Raw genomic sequence first — 14,444 nt, 5'->3', positions numbered from 1 at the left:
TGACTTGATGCCCAGAGAGGTCCCGAGAGTCCTGTGTCTGCTCCCGAGTGGGGGTCCTGGTGTAGTAGCCCTGACTTCGTCTGGCTGTCTCGGTGATGGGGGACAGCGATCCCTGGTCCCGTGCTGTGTCCCACAGCCTCACACCCTCCAGGGCTGTGAAGGTCCCACGCAGGCAAGCTGGCTCTCGGCCACCCCTCTCCGCCCCAAGCATTCCTGGGGGTGTCCGGTGAGACCTCCCTCTGCAGAGGCCCCGGGGGCTCGTGAGTGCTGCTGATGACCCTTCCTGTCTGGGGCTCTAGGGTCTGACCCCCCTTACTGTGCAGATGCATGGCCGGCTGTAGGCCAGGGGCCGGTCTACAGGAGGGATGCCTGGGGTTGAAGGCTGACCAGGGTTTTGAGAACAGCCTGTGCGAAGCGTCATGGCTGTGCCAGGTCAGACCCCAGCCATCTTGGCGCCTGGGGAACGCCTGGGGGAAGGCACCTTCTTCAGCTGTGTACATGGGCCCAAGGGGATGCCCACCCATTGCCCGTCCCCACCTCAACACACAAGACCCACAGGTTCGGGTTTTCAGCGAGGTTTTGGGTCTCAGCAAGAGCCACATCCCAACTTGACTGAGGGCCTCTTGGCCAAGAGCATCTCCGAGGGGCCTTGGTGAGTGAGCCTCATGTGGAGGTGCACTCGTTTCTCCTATGGCCCCGGCCAGTTGTGGCAGAGTCCATCTGGTCCTGGGGTGAGGGCTGCTGCCAGGCCCTAGGGTTTTGGCCGCCCTCATTGGGCTGGCTCCGGTTCCATTGGTGTGTCCCACTCAAGGGTGAGGGGCTCCTGACGAGATGGGGGTCCAGCTCTTGGTGTCTGAGTAGGAGCCTGCCCTGGGAGCGCCACTTCTTCCTGAAGGACAAATAGAGAGTGCACATCAATGTAGGAGAGCCCTGCTGGTCCCCAGAGCACCGGCAGTGGGTCAGAAACGAGCAGCATCCTTTAATGACATTGAGGAAGGTGGACAGAGGGGACGGCAGCGAGGGTTTGGGGCTGGCTGGCCGCCCCGGGTAGGGGGCCCTCAGGCTGGCCTTTCCCCGTGTGTAGTCAGGGCCTCTTGGAGGCGAGGACTAGTAATAAGAATTAGTAAGAATAATCTGGGCCCTGCCCTTAGCACCTCGGATGAGCTCCTTCAACCCACAGGACATCTCCATGAGGCAGGGATGGTGACTGCCAGTGGCTGGTCCAGGAAGCAGGGTACAGAGGTGTCTGGTGATAGCCAGAGGTCACACAGCTGTGCCACGGCATTTGTCCAGTCTGGGCTGCATTGGACCTCTGGCTCTCCCTGAGGGCCTGGCCCACAGGGACTAGGGTGCTTGGGGGCCCCTGGGACGGAGGCGTCCCTCTAGGGGTCGGTCACGGGTCCATGGGTACCCGCCTGGTCCTGCTGGGCACAGACTCAAAGCTCTGGCTGCAGACGCGGGGACTGGGGGTCGGAGAGGGCCCCAGACGCTGCCCCGTGAGCCGCCTGGGCAGCTGGCGGATATGGCGCACTCCCCCGCTCACTGTGGGTTAGCTTGTACCCGGCCACGTGACGGGGCTCGTTCTGACGTGTCCATCTCTTCTGTGTGTACGTGTGTGTCCTGGCTGCCTCCACCTTTAGCATTTCATTCGGAAATGACACTAGGTACAGCTCACTTTTCTCTTCCGCACTCGCTTGGTCTGTCCTTTTCTGCTTTCCAATTTCCTTTCTCCCCGCGCTCTCCGCCAGTCTGGTCACCCCGCTGTCCTCACGGCCCTTCCTCTGGATCGTTGTCCTTGGTGACGTGTGTGTATGTGTGTGACAGCGGCCCTGCCCCATCCTGCTGCTTTGCCCCGTGTCCCTGGAGTGTGCCCTGGAGAGCCCAGGAGGCCGCAGGCACAGGATGCACGCTGGCGCGGCCTTGCCCCTCCTGGTGGCCGTCTGCTCCCAGGCCGGACCAGCCTTTCCAGGGGGGGTCTGGCTGCGCTGGGGCGTGTGCCGCTGTCTGTCCGCAGTCTGTGCTGAAGTGTATCTCAACTGTGTCTTTGAGGATGCTTGGATGGAAACGGGGCATGGCTGGGTGCTGAGTGGTGCTGGCCGGGGCTCGCAGAGTGGCCACACTCTGGATTGAGGCAAATTCCCTGCCTCACAGAGGATCCTCAGATGGGCACCCTGCCTAAATAGGAGTCTAGGAGCTCTGCCATCGGGCGGTTGACAAAGACAGCCTGCTCCGGAGTGGAGACACTGAAGACTAACGTCCTGGCCTCCTAGGGACTGCTTATGCTGCCCTCAGAGGGCATTCTGGGCCACGGGCGTCTGCTCTGCTCACTTTCTTCTGGGGTTAGAGATGGGGATGGGGGAAGAGCCCACTGCCTGCTCAGTGCTAAATGGAGAGGAGCCTGGCTGTGGGGGGTGTGTGGTGATGCCATCTGCCATGGGCCACCCCGGCTTCCACTCCAAGCATCCTCCCCCAAGGGGAGGAGGTGGGCCACAGGGTTTTGGCCAACATGGGCAGGTTGATCCCTCCTTACTCAGACAGGGCAGGAGGGGGCGGTCCCCATTCTGCCCTCTCCCCATCTCTCAGTCCTCTGTCTGCCTCCACCTCCCCTCTTCTCCCTCCCTCTCTTCCCCTTTGTTGCCATGACCCAGCCCACGTGCCTCCCTCCCTCCCTTCCTTCTCAGCCCTCTCTGGCCCCTACTCCCATTCCTGCCTTAGCGCCAGTGCTGTGGGCTGCCCCGCCCGTCCATGCACAGGGGAAAACCCCTCCAGCCCGAGTAAGGAGGAGCCTGTTCTCCACACCGCCCGGGCTGCTCTCCCTGTGGCAGCCCTCACGTCTCTGTCTGTCTGTCCATCTGCATGTCCCCAGCCCACGAGCCCAGCCTGTGGGCTGCCATGTTTTACCTTGTCTCCGCTTCCTTCCAGGACCTTCTACCAGTTCGAGGCTGCGTGGGACAGCTCCATGCACAACTCTCTCCTGCTCAACCGGGTCACCCCGTACCGAGAGAAGATCTACATGACTGTCTCAGCTTACATCGAGGTGAGAGATTCCTGAAGCTGCCGTCCCCCCAGCCGGAGCTGCTCGCCAAGGGGCAGGGAGGGTGCTCAGTGGCCCTGGACAAGCCCAGATGTCCCTATGTCTTCTCCGAGGACTTGTCAAGTCCTTGTTCCATTCCCTTACTTTCCACGTTGCCTCCCGCTCACCGCAGGGTGCGGCTTTGCGCTGGGGCTGCAGGATAGCTCCTTCCAGGCTCCACGTGGGCTGGAAACGGGCACCCCCAGAGTCTTGGGCTGCACCCTCCCTGTGAAGCACAGAGGTGGTGGGGCGGGGGAGAGGCCGAGAGCAGGGTTATTGCTAGGTGGGGGCACTATTGAGGAATAAGGAGGCTTGGGGAGGTAAAGGCACCCCCTCCCCTCTGGGCCTGAAACTCCAGCTATGATATGGGGACCCACTTGCCTATCTCTTGGGATGCTGGTTTGTTGGGGAGACGCTGCCGGTCTGGCCCAGCAAGGCCCCGGTGCACACGGGCTTTGTCGGGGTGCTGTTGAGCTTCAGGAAAACAGAAGAGCCAGCTGTATGAGACACAGCCTGTCGGCACCCGGGGAAGTCACGGAGAGGAGAACGTGGGTGCGGAGCTGGGATCTGCTTCGACCCTCACAGGGTTTTTGGGAGTGTGTTGCCTGATCCCATGGCCAGGCAGCTGGGGCCCATGTCTAGGATCCTCAGGGTCCCCGCCACCAACACCCAGCCACCTGCAGCCCAGGGAGGTGGGATCCTGGCTTTCTCCCAGGAGTCAGCTGGGGGGAGCAGAGACCTCCCGCCTGGGTCTGGCGCCATGCCAGGAGACCATGGAGGTCTGAGGCTGCCAACCAGTGGCTTGTGCGCCCCCCCAAAGATGGTTAGAGGGGGTCTGGTGCCTGGGTCCTGTGGGGATGCTCCTGTGCCTGAGCCCCTGCCCTGTGCCCCATGGCAGATGGAGAATTGCACCCAGCCAGCAGTCATCACCAAAGACTTCTGCATGGTCTTCTACTCTCGGGACGCCAAGCTGCCTGCTTCGCGCTCCATCCGCAACCTGTTTGGCAGTGGGAGCCTGCGGGCCTCGGAGAGGTGAGCCTTTGGTGGAAGTGGTGGGGGGTTGCACAGGGAGCAGCTAGGAGAGGCGAGCCTGCAGTGGGGGTGGTGGGGGGCTGCATGGGGAGTGGCTGGGAGAGGCGAGCCTGCGGTGGGGGTGGCGGGGGGCTGCACGGGGAGTGGCTGGGAGAGGCGAGCCTATGGTGGGGGTGGCGGGGGCTGGGGTGCTGCTGTGTGGACTCTGCATGGGGAGTGGCTGGGTGTGCCTGGCAGAGGCTCAAGTGACTGGCCCGCTGCAAACCATCCCAGATGAAAAGGTAGACCAGCCACTCTCCTAACCGTTCCCCTGCCCTGGGACCCTCTCGTGGGTGGTCCTGGGGCCCAACTCCACCCCCATGGCTGGGAGACCTCCTCCCCAGGGACCTCGGGGATCATGCCAGCAGGATGGGGGGCTGGGTTGGGAAAAGTGCACTCTGGACAGAACCTCTTGCCTCCTGGAGGCTGGCAGCACCCAAGGGAGTAGAATGTCAGACCCTGGACCAGCCATCCCCTCTTGCCCTCTGACCAGTACCTGCATTCCTGGGGTATGGGGGTGATGGACAGGAACGTCAAGGCAGTGAGGAGGGGGCTTTGTCCCAGAAGCGGAGACCACCACAGGTGCTAGGCCTCCTGTGCTCACCTCCTTCCCACGCTATCTTGTGGGCCCCAGTGTGCAGGACACCCGGGGCACAGACAGGAGGGTGGAGTGTGGGGTTCAGGACTTAGTGGCCTCAGGCTGGCTATGACCCAGGCATCCGGGGGTCCCCCAGAGGGGATGGGATACTGTCTGCCGGCTGGGCCTGCCTCCACGAAAGGTTGGCAGTGTGCACGCAGCAAAATGGGGCCTGGAGGGGTCTGGGATGCGGACTCCCCAACTAACCAGTCCATATGGGCTGCAGTCCAGGGACCCCATGTAAGGCCACCCAGCAGGGCATGCAGTTGGACTTGTCCCCAGTGTGCATTGGACAGGCCCTTGCTGGGCCTGGTGTCCACACGTCCTCTCTCTGCTCCCCGTAGCAACCGAGTGACGGGCGTCTATGAGCTCAGCCTGTGCCACGTGGCCGATGCAGGCAGCCCAGGTAGGCCTCTGCCCTGCTCTCTCTGACCGGGTGGGGGCACTTTGTCAGGGAGTCGGGGTTCTCTGGGGTCACACAGGTCACCTCAGCTAAACTGCCATTTTGGGGGGTCCTCCCTTTTGAGACTCAAGTGCTCACATTTGAACTTATGGGGTTGTCCCAAGAGGCCAGAGGACAGTGAGGGGAGAGGCAGCACTGGGGGCTGGATGACTTCTGTGGGCAAGGCGCTCCCAGGGGTACCAGACTCCCTCCGTGGATAAATCCCCACCCTAAGCCCAAGGCCTGGAGCCAGGGCGGGAACGTGGCCAGCCCAGGGTCCCCTTTCTAGGGATGCAGCGGCGGCGAAGGCGAGTGCTGGATACATCTGTGGCCTACGTCCGGGGCGAGGAGAACCTGGCTGGCTGGCGGCCCCGGAGCGACAGCCTCATCCTGGACCACCAATGGGAGCTGGAGAAGCTGAGCCTACTGCAGGAGGTGAGCTCGTGTGCCGTGGGCATGGACAGCCCAGGCCGCAGGTGCATGTGGAAAGCAGGGTGCTGGGAGGGTGCTGCGGCAGGGGTGGACTGTCCCTCCACTCACTGTGAGCACAGACGTGGGGGACGCGGATGCCGGACGGAGGGTGGCCGGGTGGCTGGGCTGAGTCCCAGCAGCAGCACAGCCCGTGGGGAGACAGTGGGTGGGCTCTCGGGTCCACATGACCCTGGGGTGCAGTGGCTGAGCCATGTCCCGCCTTCTGCAGGTGGAGAAGACCAGGCATTATCTGCTGCTGCGGGAGAAGCTGGAGACCACCCAGCGGCCTGGCCCCGAGGCGCCATCCCCTGCCTCCAGTGAGGACTCTGGGTCCCACGGCTCATCCAGCGCCTCCTCCCCACTCTCTGCTGAGGGCCGGCCGTCCCCTGTGGAGGCTCCCAACGAGAGGCAGCGGGAGCTGGCCGTCAAGGTAGCTCAGGCAGCACTGCCCTGACTGTGGTCCCTGCGGGGCTCTGGGGACTCAGCCTTGTCCTATTAGGGCAGGAGCTGGGACAAAGAGGGTCCATAGAGGCCTTTTGCCTGCCCCTCACTCCACATATTTTGGAATTTGGCAGTCTTTTACAGCTTTCTCCCCCAAGCAATGATCTGCTTCCTTGAATACCTGTGCTGATGGGGAGCTCACCCCCTATCTCCAGAGCTGGCTCTTTGGGCAGCTTGATGGGCCACTGGGAAGACCTCTTAGGCTGGGCAATGCTGTCCCCCCCATCTTTGCCCTGGGCCCGGGGCCTGCTCCCAGAGGCTTCCCTGGCTCACCCATCACCTTGGAGGCTGTAACCGCTGTGTCCAGGCCTTTAGCCAGTCCTCCACATCCAGGGGCCGTGCTACGGTGGAGCCAGGTCCGGGGCACCACCCCCAACTGGACATTTGCTCTCATTACAGTGTTTACGCCTTCTCACGCACACGTTCAACAGAGAGTACACCCACAGCCACGTCTGCGTCAGCGCCAGTGAGAGCAAGGTAGGCAGCAAGGGGCTGTCCGCAGGGCTTTCGTCTCCAAGAACAGTTCTCACCCCTGTCCAGAGAAGGAAATAAGGGTTTTCTTAGAAACATACTCTCACAGCCCAAAGGGGCACCTCCTAGCCAAGGGCCTGGTCTGGTCTGTGTGTGGGGTCCGTGGAGCCCTGGGGCCTTCAGGGCGAACCAGGGCTAGGCCCACCCAGGACCCTCCCTGCTGCCTCCAGCCCGGCCCTCAGCTGCCTCTGTCCTGGGTGCTTGGGCCCCAGCCTTGGAGCTGTCTTCCCCTACCAGAGGGCCACTCATGCCGCCTCACCCACCCTGGCACAGAGCCCACCATGCACAGCCCCCTTGCAGCCTAGACTTCCTGCTTTGCACTAGCCTCACCTTCTGCCTGGAAGGGCCTCTCCCTGAGGCTCCTGGATTGCCCATCCTATAGTCGGGGCTCCAAGACTGCACATTGGCAGAGCCTTCTCTGACCCCGCTGTGGTCCCTGCTCCCTCCTTGGAGTGTAGCTGTTACAAGTCCCTCCTGAGGCCAGACAGAGCCCACAGCCCGGGGAAGGGCAAGCCAGGGCCTCGTGGGGCTGGGAGAGGTTCGAGGGAGGCTGGGAAGGGGGTCTGGCCTGCCATTGGAATGGGGCGCCCTAAATGGAGGTAAAACATGAGCCGAGGTGCAGGAATTAGCCACTGCGGGGGCATCCACACCCCGTCTGCCCCACGAAAGGCTCGCTCTCCACAGCTCTCCGAGATGTCTGTCACCCTGCTCCGGGACCCGTCCATGTCACCTCTGGGCGCGGCCACGCTCACGCCCTCCTCCACCTGCCCCTCTCTGGTTGAAGGGCGGTATGGAGCCGCAGAGCTGAGGTGAGTGTGGACCCTGAAGAAGTTGGCAGCGCCACAAACCCGCCAAGGACGGTGTGGCTGCCGCTCTGGTGCAGAGCATGGGGATGAGGTGGGGCAACAGTGACCCGGGAGGGCCGCACACAGCTGGGCAGGGCAGGGGTGGGGGAAGGGGTCCACCCTGCACCCTGGCCGGCACGGCCCTTAGCTGCTCTCCAGTCATCTGACTCTCCCGAGGACGTTTTCTGCTGAAGCACTGATTTCCAGTGTCATGGGAACTAATGCCGGGAATGGATCAAATGGCACAAAACCAAAAACCCTTTTCAGGGGGATGGGCTCACACAATACTCAGTAGGATAGAAGGTGAGCCCTGTAGCAGTGGCCGCAATGCCCGGCCGTCTCTCCCGCCCCCCAGCCATGCTAGCACCGCCCACACCTGAGCCCTTACATTTTATATCCCTCAAGGTGTCCACATTTCGTCCAAGCCCTCTGGCCTTCCCCGGAGATGGGCCTTCCTGGCCATGGGTCAGGCTTTTCGGACCTGGCAGGCCCCAGTGCAGAGGGCCCCTGAAGACATGACAGCCTGGGCTCCGCGGGCCATCTGGGGAGAGGGGCTGCTTTCACGAGAGCGGGGGACAGAAGGTGCCATGGGACGGGGGCAGGGCACTCTGGTGCAGCCCTGGAATCTGGTGGCCTAGGCCCTCTAGCCCCAGCTGTGGGTGTGTCTGGGTGGACAGATCCTGAGAGGTACCCATGGCATCCTAGGGGGTGACGCAGGGGGTGGGAGGAAGCCCAGGCCAAGATGGTGGCCCGGCCTGGCCAGGGCATCTCCTTGCAGGAAGGCAGAGGCTTGGCTTTGTTTTCCCAGGACCCCTCAGCCCTGCTCCCGGCCGGCCAGCCCAGAACCCGAGCCTGTGCCAGAGGCAGATTCAAAGAAGCTTCCCTCCCCGGCTCGGGCAACAGAGGTAGACAAGGAGCCCCAGCGCCTGCTGGTTCCTGACATCCAGGAGATCCGGGTCAGGTATGTGGGGGGCCCCCAAACGGGGGCGCTTCTGAGGCCCCACCCAGCCAGCTCTGTCCCCATAGCTCCATGCGAGGGAGACAGGCTGGGCACCCCGACCTTGGGCGGTGGCAGAGAAAGAGCAGACAGCACAGAGAGGAGGCTGGACCAGGGCCAGGCCCGGGGCAGGGGACCCGACGGGTGCCCCTGCAGAACTACGGTTTCTGTGCATCTGTGCGTCACTAGTCTGACACCTGTGCAGCTCCAAGAAGGCCACACTCTATGGGTCACGCTCACGTGACAGGGAATGACTGCTTGGGGCAGTGTCCGCTCTGTTTCACTTTCTCTGTTGTACAGATGGGGAAACTGAGGCTCAGACTGGTGGTTCTGGTCTCCGACCTCCCAGGTTGGGGTTCTGCCAGGCATCTCCCAGCACTTCGGCCCTAGCTGTTCTTGGGGACCCCTGTCTGACCTTCCCAGTGGCCAGTACTGCCAGGGGCCTGGTGGTGGGTTGGGCGCCCACGTGGAGACCCCCCGCTCCCTGGGCCAGGAGCTCAGGAGCCAGCAGCTGTCCCTGCCCTGCAGCCCCATCGTGTCGAAGAAGGGCTACCTGCACTTCCTGGAGCCGCACACGGCAGGTTGGGCCAAGCGCTTTGTGGTCGTACGACGTCCCTATGCCTACCTATACAACAGCGACAAGGACTCCGTGGAGAGGTTCGTGCTCAACCTGTCCACTGCCCAGGTGGAGTACAGCGAGGACCAGCAGGCCATGCTCAAGGTGCGGCCCGGGAGACAGGATGGGGGTCCGGGCAGGCCGAGGCCTGCAAGCCTCCAGCAGGGCTCGGGGAGGGGGCTGGGCCTAGTTCCCGGTGGACCCTATTCCAGCTAGCTGCCAGACCACGGCCCTAGTGTTCTGTCTCGCACAGCATCCCTCTGCCTCTCAGGTTGGGGGTCCCCTCTGCCCACCTGTGGGGCTCCTCATCCCATGACAACCAGCTGTGATGGGCTGTGGTCCTGTGGGGACGGGGGAGCAGGCATTGATCCACTCCCATTCAGGAGAAGTCAATACCCAGTCCCCTTCTCCTGGGGCCACCCAACCCCATGGGGTAGGTCATGTAGTGGGCCTGGGAGTCCGGCTTTCCTGTCCCCTGGCTTTTCTCCTCTCCGAGTCAGCAGTGGCGCTGGATGTGTGTGCCGGGGACCTCAACCCCTTCCGCTGGCAACCTCAGTGCCCACTGGCTGATCTTTGATTCCCTGTGGTGGGCTTTGGGGACACAATCTCAGCCTGCCTCCCCACACTGTTCCCCACCACAACGGCTCAGCCTTTAGCAGAGGAGGCCAGGCCCAGCAGCTGAGCCATGTCAAGGGGAAGGAACCTTGTTTGTGGGAGTAAACTTGTCTTCGGGGGGCACAGAGCAGTGGCAAGGTTGCCCTGGGACATGCGAGAGATAGGGTGTCCTGACCGCAGACCCTTCTGTTAGGAGGCCACACCTGTCTGCGTCCGAATGGGCTGTGCAGGCCACAGAGAGTGAGACAGCCTTCCCAGCTCTCTCCTGGGGGTCTTCTCTCCCGTGTCCTGCACCCCCCAAGCTGCTCCAGCCGGTCCCGGGGGAGCACGACCCTGCATGCTGACCGGGATGGTGGGGAGGCCTAGCGCCTTTTCACAGCCTCCTGCCTTCGCAGACACCCAACACATTCGCCGTGTGCACGGAGCACCGCGGCATCCTGCTGCAGGCCAACAGTGACAAGGACATGCACGACTGGCTGTACGCCTTCAACCCTCTCCTGGCCGGCACCATACGGTATGGGCTCTCTTGGCAGTGCCTGCCCTGCTCCTTGGGCGTGGGAGCAGGTTTTGAGGACCTTAATGGCTTGTTTGGCTGTTGCTGCTGGTAAAGTGTTGTACTGGGGGGCCGTCCTTGTGTGGCTGGAAACACAGCACACGGGCTCAGGGGAGCCCTGCTCCCCTACACCCCAGCCTTCCAGAAGGTGGGCGGGCTGAGTCCCAGGGACAGGAGCCGGTCTCCGGGTGAGGGGAAGCAGAGGGGATGTCAGCTACGTGGAAGCTGGCAGCCCAACCATGGCATGTCTCCCCACCCTCCCACAGGTCCAAGCTCTCCAGAAGGCGGTCTGCCCAGATGAGGGTGTGAGCCGGAGCCCTCCCGGACAGCCACAGGCCGGCCCCCCCAGCCCTCATCACCACCCATCATGTCACCGCGCCCAGCCTGCCCCTACCAGCCAGCCAACGAGTTCCCTCTTGGGGACCGCGTCGGGCCCCGTGAGCGCCACCTTTGGCCCGGGACCTGCACCATACGACCTGTCCTGCTCCCAGCAGAGGCCGTGTTTGTTCTTTGGTCTTTCCAAGCGTGCCCTGGGTGGGAAGAGCTGGGAGGTGCTGGAAAGGCAGAGGGCACAAGCCACAGGGGCATCGCTGCCGTTCTAATATTTTTTTAAGCATAGACAGACTTATAATTAATATACATTAGTTAGTGACATTGAAACGGTCCACTCAGAAATTAACTATAAGACTGTGTTCTATTTATAAGTATTTATTTCTAATGCCTTCACATAGACCTGTAGGATTCAGATGGACCCTGTCCCCCGCTTGCTCCCACTCACATCCCCCAGGGCTCATAGGGAAGTCCATGGTGAACGGGTGTCCGCACAGGCCAGGCGCCTCCTGGTTGGCACCATGGGGCACGCCGGGGCAGGCCTTCATCCCGGGTGGGGAGAGTGTGAGTTTCAGGGGACCTGGTGCCTGCCCCCCGAGCTGCGCGGAGGGGGGCGTGCAGTCTTCCAGCAGGAGGTGGCATCCTATCACTGGGACAACGGCCTCGGAGATGCAGTTTCTCCCTGGGAGCATGTGGAGCAGAGAGAGACCGGGCAGACAGGCCCCTGGGCTGTGGGGCTCTCCTGGCCGGGACTGCAGCTGGCGTCATGTGTCCTGGCCGCCGGGGTGCAGGTGGCTGGGGTTCAAGGTGGTCCGGGCAGTGAGGGGTTCGGGTGCCGCTTCTGCAGCTGCGGTGAGAAATGGGGTGAGCTCCAGGTCGTTCCTGGGAAGGAAGTGTGTGACCTCCCCCTTTACCGCAAGAGAAGAGTTTCTGAGAGTCCCGGGGTCAGGTGAGGGCAGCCGGCCGGCCACTGTCCTCAGGGAGGTGCTCCTGTCCTGCCCCCAGGGGCTGTCCTTGCGCTGTTGGGAGCTCTTGTTCCAAAATCTACTTCCTTCTCTGTGCAGACGCCACACCCGAGGCCCAGCCCCCACAGGGCAAGGGTCAGCCCCAGGCTGAGAGTCTGGTCAGGCATCACACCCAGACCAGAAACACGTCAAAGAGACTGCAGGGCCCGGGGGTCTTCAATGACCTGTTCCCACACCCAGTTGGCCTCCTTCCAACTCAAGGAAAAACAGCAACCAAACCACAAAACCCCTGTCCTTGCCATGGCCCCCTGAGAGCAGGTTTTATTCAGAGTTCAAGGGGTTCCGGGCCCAAGTTCGCAGCCGGCCAGTCTGTCCACACTGTTTTCTGCTGTCTTTACAGGCCCTGCAGGGCGTGGCTCATAGACCCCTCACCTCTTCACCCAGTTTGGATTACCGTGTCACACCTGGTCAGGGGTTCCAAAGCCCGCCCCATCCAGCCCGGGCATCCCCGATAGACTCCCATGTGACATGTAGACCCAGCCCCCATTCTGTGCACCAAGGCTGGGAGGGTGTATAGCTGCATTCCTCCAGGGATGTGTGGGGTCGGCTCCCACACCGGGTGAGAAGGTTCCAGTCGGGGGCACTCCTTGGGGAAAGTTATTCAGGCCCCTTCAGCGCTGCCTCGGATGTGGGACTAGGCTGGTGGGCACCCGACCTGAGCGGCCACTGGCAGTGGGGTGTGGCCCGCCAGCCACCCCAGCCGCCCCAGCCCGGCCAGAAGCAGAGAGGCCAGCGTGCCTTCTCCACCCCCAGCCCCAGGCAGTGCCTCAGTGGCCCCCTTTGCTCTCTGCTCCCCGCCACCACCACCAGTGCTTGGGAGGCACCCCTGGAGTAGTAGCTACTTCACTAAGACGCGCGTCCTGGGAGGCCACATCTGCAAGGCACAGGGCTCCGTAGCCTTCCTTGGAGGCCCCGGATGAGTGCTCCCATCCCAGACTGAAATCACACGTCATCCAGAAACTGGATGTTCCCAGGCTGAGATGCAGAGAGCAGGGGTGCAGCATGGTCCAGAGCAGCACTTTTTCTGGCTTTTATGAGGGCCTGGAGGGCAGGGAGGAGGACCACAGAGGGCAGAGGCTGTGCTAAGGTGAGCTGGTTCCCAGGAGCCCCGCGTGCCCACAGGGAGCCCGGAGGTGCTGGGCCCTGGCCACAGCCCACTCAGGTCAGCCAGCCTGCAGCTGTGGCCTTGGAGGGTCTGAGGCGCTCGCACCCAGGACGCAGGTGTCTGAGGCCAGCCAACCTGCAGAGCACCTGCCTCGTGGGGTGGGCTGAAGGAAGGGGGCCTGCGCGAGGGTTTCTGGGAACCACCCTAAATTCGGGAGCCTCCACAGCCATGGAGGTTCTTCAAGGACTGTTTAATTTTGGCCTGATGCCCCTTGGTAGTTGCTGGGAGCCCTAGCCCTGTTGTCACAGCCAGACCCTCGGAGTGCTGGGGAGAGAAATCCGAGGCAGAAAAACTGGTCTCTTCACGTTGCCCTTGCCAGAAGCTACCCACATGTCACGTTAGGGAGCCAAGCATTTAGCAAACTGGGATGTGGGCTTCACCTCTGTGACCCCGGGGGGCTGATCTGGGGGCCCCTGAGGGTCTGCCCATTGTGGGGTGCAGGGAGGAAGGTCAGACCTGACAATTTCCCACTAAGTGGGGAGAGACGGAAAATCCAGAAAGCCACGTCTCTGGGAGGTTTTTTGTTTTACCGCTTGAGGCCACTCATTTTGGTTTGAGGGACAGCCATCCTCCACGAGAGAAGCTCTCTGCCTCCTCCAGGGGAGGGTGAGCCCAGGAAGTGGGGGGCGCTGGGCTCCACTGTGTCCAGGCCAGTCCCCGGGGGGTAGCTGAGAGGCTCCTGAGTTCGTTCCAAGTCATCACTCCTTCAGTGCCCGTGTCCCATTCACCCATCGCGCACACACACACACACACATGCTCCCGGGCCCCGGGGGGCTGCAGTGAGGGGCCCTCCCTGAGGGGCAGGTGTGGCGAACACTTGGGGAGAGTTCCTGAATGCTGCCGGTCCAGGTGTGAGCGGGGTCAAGCTGCTGGTCCTCTGTCAGCTCCCTCCCGCGCAGGACTCCAGAAGGCGCCCTCCTCTTATCCCCGGGATCAGCAGAGGCTGTGGCTTCCTGTGGGCCTGCGCTTCCTGCCGCTCGCCGTCCCCTCAGCTTCCCGTAGCTTGTACATATGTGGTTGTGGCACACCCTGGGCCCCCGCGCTGTAGCCACCATCCCGATGTAACGACTCTAGTTCCCTGACGTCCTAAACCTGAGTGTTAGGCTCTAGGTTCCTGTACTGTGTGTGTGCACTTAAGATTCTGTCCAATTAAGAAATAAATGTGGCTCCTTATGCAACACCAGACCTGCGGGCCTCCACAGTGGCTTTATTTGTGTGTGAAGTCTGTTGGATGGGGCTGGAAATGGCCGCTGGGGCCAGATGTCCAGCATTGCCCAGAGACAGCACCCACTGCTCACGGTGGGGAAGGGGGGGTGCTGACGAGAGCCCAAGGGGTGTGAGGGACAAGATGATGTTTATTGTGAGAGCACCCACCTGTGTCCCTTGGTCACTGGCCACACCCACCCGCGTCACTCACGCACCCTTGGGCGCGCTGGGCAGCCCCAAGCTTTCCATGTGGTCAGCATTACCCCCTACCTGAATCAGACGATGGTATTACAAGGAGATAAAACTACAGACCATTAGGCTACATCCACATAGAAAACAAGTATTTTCAAATCTTTCACTAAATGG

General features: G+C 62.3%; 1 protein-coding gene across 21 annotated transcripts in view; it reads left to right on the top strand.

Moving 5' to 3' along the window:
- KIF1A (kinesin family member 1A) overlaps positions 1 to 14,057 on the top strand; it is a 90,614-nt gene extending 76,557 nt beyond the window's left edge. For 11 of the 21 annotated variants that reach the window (XM_047721764.1, XM_047721762.1, XM_047721753.1 and 8 more), the window contains 11 exons: positions 2,923 to 3,037; positions 3,972 to 4,105; positions 5,126 to 5,187; positions 5,513 to 5,658; positions 5,924 to 6,124; positions 6,595 to 6,672; positions 7,411 to 7,535; positions 8,380 to 8,532; positions 9,097 to 9,289; positions 10,195 to 10,313; positions 10,619 to 14,057. In XM_047721764.1, coding sequence (XP_047577720.1) covers positions 2,923 to 3,037; positions 3,972 to 4,105; positions 5,126 to 5,187; positions 5,513 to 5,658; positions 5,924 to 6,124; positions 6,595 to 6,672; positions 7,411 to 7,535; positions 8,380 to 8,532; positions 9,097 to 9,289; positions 10,195 to 10,313; positions 10,619 to 10,661 — 1,369 coding nt within the window. In that variant the 3' untranslated portion in view covers positions 10,662 to 14,057. Of the gene's footprint in view, positions 1 to 1,640; positions 1,665 to 2,922; positions 3,038 to 3,971; positions 4,106 to 5,125; positions 5,188 to 5,512; positions 5,659 to 5,923; positions 6,125 to 6,594; positions 6,673 to 7,410; positions 7,536 to 8,379; positions 8,533 to 9,096; positions 9,290 to 10,194; positions 10,314 to 10,618 lie in introns of all 21 variants that reach the window. The other 10 variants (XM_047721763.1, XM_047721760.1, XM_047721750.1 and 7 more) reach the window with 1 other exon arrangement.
- The last annotated feature ends 387 nt before the right edge of the window (positions 14,058 to 14,444 follow it).

This window comes from Lutra lutra, chromosome 3 (genome assembly GCF_902655055.1).
Source record: "Lutra lutra chromosome 3, mLutLut1.2, whole genome shotgun sequence".
NCBI lineage: Eukaryota > Metazoa > Chordata > Mammalia > Carnivora > Mustelidae > Lutra > Lutra lutra.
This window is presented reverse-complemented; position numbering and strand designations above follow the sequence as displayed.